Source organism: Protopterus annectens, chromosome 8.part0, assembly GCF_019279795.1.
Source record: "Protopterus annectens isolate FY-2018-M chromosome 8.part0, PAN1.0, whole genome shotgun sequence".
Lineage (NCBI taxonomy): Eukaryota > Metazoa > Chordata > Ceratodontiformes > Protopteridae > Protopterus > Protopterus annectens.
This window is the reverse complement of record NC_056741.1, coordinates 1,221,089,874-1,221,097,963: the sequence shown is the minus strand read 5'-3', so window position 1 is coordinate 1,221,097,963 and position 8,090 is coordinate 1,221,089,874. Positions and strand designations below refer to the sequence as shown.

The window sequence follows — 8,090 nt, the reverse complement described above, 5'->3', positions numbered from 1 at the left end:
GGAATGGAAGAGGCTGCACAGATGATTGTAGAATCAAGTGAAATGTGAGGTCAGTGACATGACAGGTGTGCAAAAGGTTGGGCTGCCCACCTGGCATGATAGTAGAGTGTAGCAGAAGGTGGTCCATTGACTGAACTACCATTAACAGAGACAGAGGAGTCCCTGGCATCTCTACATAGGGTCTGGACAATTCTACAATTCATAGTGGAGCCCTGGAAATTGGTCGCAACTCAGCCAGTCACCCAGAATATGTGCTGGTGAAGTCCCAGGTGAGTATTTTAAGAAGGTTAAGAATCTAGGTAAATGTATGGTGTAGTACAACTCACAGCCATGACAATCCTTTCTGCATTACAAACAATACTCCTGCAACTCTCCTCTGGCTAAACATGCTACAACTCTATCCATTAGTCCTGCAGCTGTAGGATCCTTTTGGTCTTCTTGCATAAACTAAGCTTCTGAGCTTTCATCAGAAGACCCAGTAACTTGGGCGCATCTGGAAATTTTTACCAAATAATTTGCTATCTAGTAGTAATGCCATTCACATTATATTGCACCTGTCTGTTAACCTAATGGAAGTTCTTAACATTATTATTGCTACTCAGTCTAACTGAAATGTAACTCTGTGGGGTATAATGATGTGTAGGATCTATCTAGTTTCTGCTTTTTTATATAATTATATACTATTTTTGAATCTTTTATGTGATATTTCACATCTGCTGTTTTGCATTGTATTATATTGTATGACATCTTGTAAGATTTGTTAACTGTGAAGCTTTTCTCTGTGTGTCTCTGCTGCAATGGGGCCTGCCATGGCCCAGTCTAACTTTCTCAGTAAACAAATGCTAATAAATAAATGCATGTATTTTTGATCATCTGGCTGTTCAAAGAGAATATGTTCAATATTTTGGATTTTTGCTTTGTATTAGACAACTGTCTTTCTTATCATTTTTGTACCTGCCTCATGTCCATTGTACAAAAATATTTATTTATTTTATTTTCAATTTGATAAGTGGGTATGTGTGCTGGTCTCCTGGCCCTTTTCAGCCATGAACCTGACACATTAGAGCAGTACAAGAATTACAAAGACAGTGACCGGTATACAACTTAACAAACTGACAATGATCTGTACAACTGGAGAATACAGTACTTACTATACATATATAAACATGATTTAAGTGATAAGACAAAATACTTCATATTCATGGCAGCAGGAGTCGAGCATTCTGTCAGAACAACAAGCATACTTACAGAGTATATTTACAGGAGGAGCATGCATTTGATTATTTATGTGAAAGCATATGGATTGTCATTTACACTAATACTTAACTAATATTTAACTCAACTCATTACATAAACATTACTGACTTACTCATAATGTACTCCGAATACTTAATTTATTACATTAGCACTAGTGCATTAGCGCATTACTGGTAAAGTACTACTGCCTCATGTGATGTCGCCTGCCAGGTATCTATGCTTTACTGCATCTTTGCAAGCATAGGAATTATTAATACTGACCTTGGGAAATGCATTGCATGCTGCTAGTAGTTTTAACGTTTTCTGTTTGGTCATCTTCAACATCATCATAATCCATTTCTTCTACTTCTACTTCTTGTACCATTGATGCACCTGGTGAAATTGAATTGAACACATTTGCATTCTGTGACACACACCTTACATAATTTCACATATTTATTTAATGCCTGTGGGAACATATTTGCATGTATGTCTGTGTTCCTGAAGCCAGGCTGATTTGTAGTGTGAAAGATAGACAGCATCTGTATGTATCACCTATTATCACAGCAGGGCACTCAGAGGACATATTTGCATTTCATCACATTTGTGAAACAAACTATCAGAAATGAGGTTTGCTGACTATATTCTTCCAAATACAGTTTCTTAAAAATACAATATAAGACATTGCACAAAGCACTCACCTCAAAATGCAGTAGTCTTGGGAAATATATATTTTGTTTGAGAGAGTGCTCTGCAAGGAGCTGTTTTTTATAATGACAGGCAATTTTAGTGTTGTAGAATGTTTCAGGAAACCCCATACTCTTAGGAATTGCTCTTGAAAAAAATAATTTTCCAGTGCTTGTATTCAGTCAGCTGGACTATTTTCTATGGTCAAACTGGTTTAACTACTACCTTTTATACTGCTAGATGATCTCTATTGTGAAGGCTGCAGCACAGCCAATACCTTTAAAGGTATCACATCTATTATCTGGAAAGAAGTTTATATAATATCACTACACGAGAGGTGTACTTCTACTGAGCCCAGTAATATTCGGTTTATTACATTTCATACTATCTCATGAAAAACTCTTGACAGAATCATTCACTAGCAACTAATAACATTTATCACAGAGCAGAATCTACTATCAAATTCTCAGCATGCATTTCATAAAGGTGTTTCAGTTAACATGGCTTTCTTGAGCTTAACTGACTATAATGAAGACAATTTAAATTCAGGTAATGTAACAGCAACATTTTTCTTGGCCCTGTCTAATGCCTTTGATAGTATTAGTGATGAATGTGTAAACTGATTAACACAAGTAAATTTCTCTCCCCTTGCCAGGTTCAGAGCCGGCCTTAGCTGAAACAGCACCCTAGGCGAACAACTGCTCTGGCGCCCCAAAAGCCCCACCCACACTGAACACAAGGAACACCCCTGTTCGAGTCACACCCACCCTATTTGAGCCACGCCCACAAATGGGTCACTCCCACAAAACGGTATTCCATTAGTGAAGACGGTTTGACTATCTGTTTAAGGTTTTCTGGAGCTAAAAAGACATCAAATTAACAGACTGCAAAAAAATATTTATTTATGTCTCAATACATAAATAACCACGTTTTCCAAGAATTTTCAAATTAAAACTGTGAAACTTTAGTCTCACGTCCCTCCTTTACCCACTTCTAATACTGGGTTTCACAAAAGATCTACAATTCAAACCCCCCCCCCCCCAAAAAAAAATAAAAAAATTAAAAAAAAAATACTTCCAGAGTGATGTGATGGTTAGAACATCAATAAAATTAGCCAAACACTTATGTCTTCGATGCCTTTCCAAAAGTACTCTGATTGCCAGCTTTCCCCTTCACATTAGAAACTTTAACAAATTGTCCCAACTTCTGCTTTACCAGAAAGGCTCATCCAGACTCTGCTACACTTTGCTGTGAAGGAAAGGTTAGTTTGCTGTTATTTTTTGTATTTCTGTATTGCCTTTCTATATTTTGAATACTGTAGTTTGTTTTCTTTACCTTGTGTTTTGCTTGCATTCTGTTTTAACAGCATATTAAAACTTCAAAAGAGACCACAGCTCTCTCTGTTCTGAGTCAGGCAGAATTTTTTCCTTCCCACCCATTTAAGTTGTCTTGTTAAATACCACTGTCTTTCTAGTTGCCCGCCTCTTATGTTAATCTGACCATATATCTCATTTCTCTCTACTTTCACTGGCTTATGTGAGTAATCACAAAACCATCACTTTTGAAATCCCACCCCTTCAATTATTTAAATTTATTGGCCATCCTACAGTATTTCATAGTACCAAAATACAAAAGTAACCACCCCTTTCAGTCCATCTTGCTGTTTTAAAAATAGTAACTCTCCACTAAACCTTAACTTTTTAAACAGGTAAAACTCAAGTTACCTACTTTCATATCTAACTTCTCTAGTGCACACTGCAGAGTGCATTCTTTTCAATCTTACCTTTAAGCATCCCTGTTACTAGGCCCCGAGCCGGCGGAAAACAGTACTCAAACCGCTGAATCACTTACAAATGCCTTCTACCAGCACCTGCAGGACTGCATGGATAAGGCAATCCCAAGCAAAACAAAGACTCTTTGTACCAAAGGCAAGCGTCCAGTCTGGTGGACCCCAGCCATAAACAAACTCTACAACAAAAGGAGGAAGCTACTACAAGATAGAGCAAAATCCTTAAAAGGTAAGACACCCTTGATCACTATAAGTAAAAAACTAAGAGCTCTCATAAAATCATCCAAAGCAAATTTTGAGAGAAAAATAGCTAAAGACTCAAAAGACAATCATAAGGCCTTCTTTAGCTATGTTAGAAACCTGGGAGGAAACTCCCAGATATGCTCAGAACTATTTCAAAATGATGTGAAGATTACTGATCCTACAGACATTGCCAACATACTGGCTGACAGGTTCAGTGCAAACTTCTCCCCTCCCCAAAAGGAGAGATATCTATACCAAGCGATTGCAGCCCCCAAACATCTCCAACGCCCAAGTGAGAACTGCTCTCTCCAAAGCAAAAACACAGCATCCATGGGACCTGATGGTGTCCCCGGCTGTGTGCTCCACGAACTCAACGAGAATTAAACCCACAGCTAGGACAGCTGTTTAATCATAGTCTTACCTCTGGATACGCACTCCAGGAGTGGCGCACTACAACTGTGGTCCCACTTCACAAAGGCGTGCCTCCACCGACCCTGGAAATTACCGCCCATTAGCTTGACAAGCCTTATCTGCAAAGCCATGGAGAGGATCATAATGGACCTCATAAATAAAGACATAGGGAATTTGCAGACTTTGGATCCATCCCAGTTTGGCTTTGTCAAAGGCAGATCATGCCTTCTAAACTTGGTTGACTTTTTCAAACAGTCACCAAAGCCATTGATGAGGGAAAGGCAGTCCATACAGCCTACCTCGATCTGGCGAAGGCCTTCGATACAATACCCCACTCGGGTATCATTGAAAAACTCATCAGCTTAAATGTTAACCCATACATCACAAGATGGGTTGCAAACTGGCTGAGTGACAGAACCCACAGGGTCAGAGTTGCTGGCGCCATGTCAGACTCAAAGCCTGTCACAAGTGGTGTACCACAGGGCTCAGTCCTGGGCCCACTCTTGTTTGGCATCTACTTTTCCAAGTACAAGCAAACACAGGAGGGTTATGGCTGACAAAGTTTGCAGATGACTGCAAACTGGGCCATAGTAGAAAACACATCTGACACAGATATCCTTCAGAAGGGTCTCACAGAAACGGATAACTGGTGCCAGAGCCATGGCCTAAAGTTAAATGCCAAAAATGCATAGTCATACCCTTCGGGAAAAACAAGGTTACCCCTAGCTACCAAATAGGTGGCAATCCACTGAGCACAGAAGAAGTTATCAGGGACCTGGGGACCCAGGTTGATAGTAGTCTGTCATTCGACACCCATATAGCTAAAGTAGTTAGGAAGACCTTCTACATTGCCCACCTTATCATGAAGGGATTCTCATCTAGATCAAGGGAGGTCATAGTCTCCCTATACTCATCACTCATCAGACCAATGATTGAGTACAATGCCCCATTCGGAATGTATCTGACCCGACACTTGCAGCAGCTGGAGAGGCCACAAAAGTTCCTCACCAAATGGATAAAGGGTCTCAAACATCTGTCCTATGCTGCCTGACTGAAAGAACTCCAGCTCTATTCAGTCGCTTACCGCTTGCTCAGAGGTGACCTTTGCCTAACATACAAGGCCATGTCAAACCCAGATTTGATGAATATGCTGCACCTCAAAAAATCTAGATCCGTCAGAGCCACAAGGGCGGAAGACTTAAACCTCGACAAGGCTATTAATAGGACGTGCTGGAGGGATAGATTCATCACCCAAAGACTCCCTATGCTGTGGAATAAAATCCCGGTATATGTGAGGCAGAGCACCTCGCTGGCCTTGTTCAAGAGAAATCTTGACCAATGGATGGGAGATCGCAGATATACCCCAGGGATTACCTCAGTGTCACTGCTCGACAGAGGCACAGCAAAATAATGGGTATAGTTCCCCATACTAAAGGGGTGGTGTAAGCCACAAAACTATGGGCTAGGCTTGTAAATGCCCTCGGGCAGATAGCCTAGTATGAACCTATGAACCTATGCTCTGCCAAAAGCCTTCCACAATGACATCAGCAAGCAAACACATTTCTTCCTGTTTAACAGGATAGTAGGCTAAGCACCACACCCCTTACAGCAGTACACAAAACATACCATCAGCTGCTGAGGTAGAGAACAAACTCAAGAACCAGTGGATTGGGAATAAATAACGCTCTCTTCTCCCTTGCAGCACACTTGCACAACCTCAACAAGATCCTTACACGAGGAGTTTACTAAGGTGTCTTCCCACCAACAGGGCTGGCACTCATAGTAGCTGTTGGTTCTGCATGACAATACTAAACGTTTTCACACCTACATACAGTATTCTATATTAACTGGGGGTTTAAAGTAAGAGACGTCCAGAACATTGGATTGGCTATCTGGAGGCTGCTGGAGGTGGAGGGTCACAATCCAATTATTAAATCTTGAAGCCTTCATGATAGTGGCTTTATCCCTTTAGAACTTTCAGCTTTTGCAACTTAAGGACTACCACAAACATGGTGGTTATTGGTGCATGTTACTAGTTTTATGACTTTATTAGATGAATTCGATATATTTTATTGTTCAGCATTCTGCGTGTTAAAATAGCATACAAATTTAATTTCAGCACCAGTTTTCAAAGAACACATTTTTAAATATGCTAGGCACCATGTGATCACAGTCTGTTGGTCCATATTGTCATTTCCACAAAATGCAAACCAGTCTACCTCAATCTTTCAAAAAAAGACTGCTGTGTGTCACTTTCTACTTGGTATGTCCTTTGAGTTTCCTGATATGGGAGATTTCAGTATATTATAAAACTAAAAAAGGTAGTCTGATTAAACAGAACTGCCTACTAGTACGTGTCTCTGTATACACCACAGGAAGAGTTGCATAACCAAGAAGTATACTGACATACTTCACTGGTTACTACTGACCTATACTTCACTTTACCAACTGAAGTGCAGACCAAAAGCATAATTAAAGGAGTAAACCAAAGATGTAAAGGCTCAAGGCAGCTTCCAAACTTCAGAACACCAATAGAGAATACGAGCCGTATCCAAATAATAAAAGACACTAAAACTTTCCAGTGAAGATAACCCTCGTGAATAGAGGTCAACAACCGTTGTAATATATAAAAATCTTCTTTTATTGCAACCAAAAGAATGAAGATCAAGTGCTTTCGCCCGGTAATACCGGGCTTTATCAAGTTGAAAAGTAACATAAAAAATCAGCTTAAATAGCTTATTGAAACAATTTCAAAATTCATTAACCAATTAATTAGAATGCTCCAATTAATGCAATACAATCAACCATATGCTTCAGTGAGCCTATTTAAAAGTTATTTAGTAAGAATTTTTTTTAAAAACAAAAACCATACACTGCGGATCTTGTTTATAACTGACACAAGTTAAGAATACATTTATACTTTGCAAAAAGATTACCTTCGCGTTAAAAACTTCAGCTTGGCCAGCTAAGAACTTGGTTATATTCAACTGGACGTATAAGAGAATTTAAGTACCTTTATCTGCTCTTTTTTTTTTTAAAAATACAGTATTTAATTTGAGTGTTGAAGGAATTTTTATCTGAAGTTATTCTGCTCTTCAGTAACTTGAACTGAAGCTAGTGTTGGCTGAATTTTGTTATTTGCTAGTAATTACAGGTGTGGGGGTAGCCACATTCTTTGATTTCCTGTCCTTGCATATTTAAACTGGTGCATGTGAAATAATTCCTGCTTTAAAACTTCAGCTTGGCCAGCTAAGAACTTGGTTATATTCAACTGGACGTATAAGAGAATTTAAGTACCTTTATCTGCTCTTTTTTAAAAAAAATACAGTATTTAATTTGAGTGTTGAAGGAATTTTTATCTGAAGTTATTTTGCTCTTCAGTAACTTGAACTGAAGCTAGTGTTGGCTGAATTTTGTTATTTGCTAGTAATTACAGGTGTGGGGGTAGCCACATTCTTTGATTTCCTGTCCTTGCATATTTAAACTGGTGCATGTGAAATAATTACTGCTTTAAAACTTCAGCTTGGCCAGCTAAGAACTTGGTTATATTCAACCGGACGTATAAGAGAATTTAAGTACCTTTATCTGCTCTTTTTTTTAAAAAATACAGTATTTAATTTGAGTGTTGAAGGAATTTTTATCTGAAGTTATTCTGCTCTTCAGTAACTTGAACTGAAGCTAGTGTTGGCTGAATTTTGTTATTTGCTAGTAATTACAGGTGTGG

The 8,090-nt window shown here is 39.0% G+C and overlaps 1 protein-coding gene across 1 annotated transcript in view; it reads right to left on the bottom strand.

Annotated features, from left to right (window-relative positions):
• The window catches only part of LOC122808441 (scavenger receptor cysteine-rich type 1 protein M130-like), a gene marked incomplete in the record, with an annotated part of 758,816 nt that overhangs the window by 92,886 nt on the left and 657,840 nt on the right, over positions 1-8,090 (bottom strand). Inside the window, 1 exon segment of the mRNA XM_044079404.1 lies at positions 1,519-1,629. Coding sequence (XP_043935339.1) covers positions 1,519-1,629 — 111 coding nt within the window.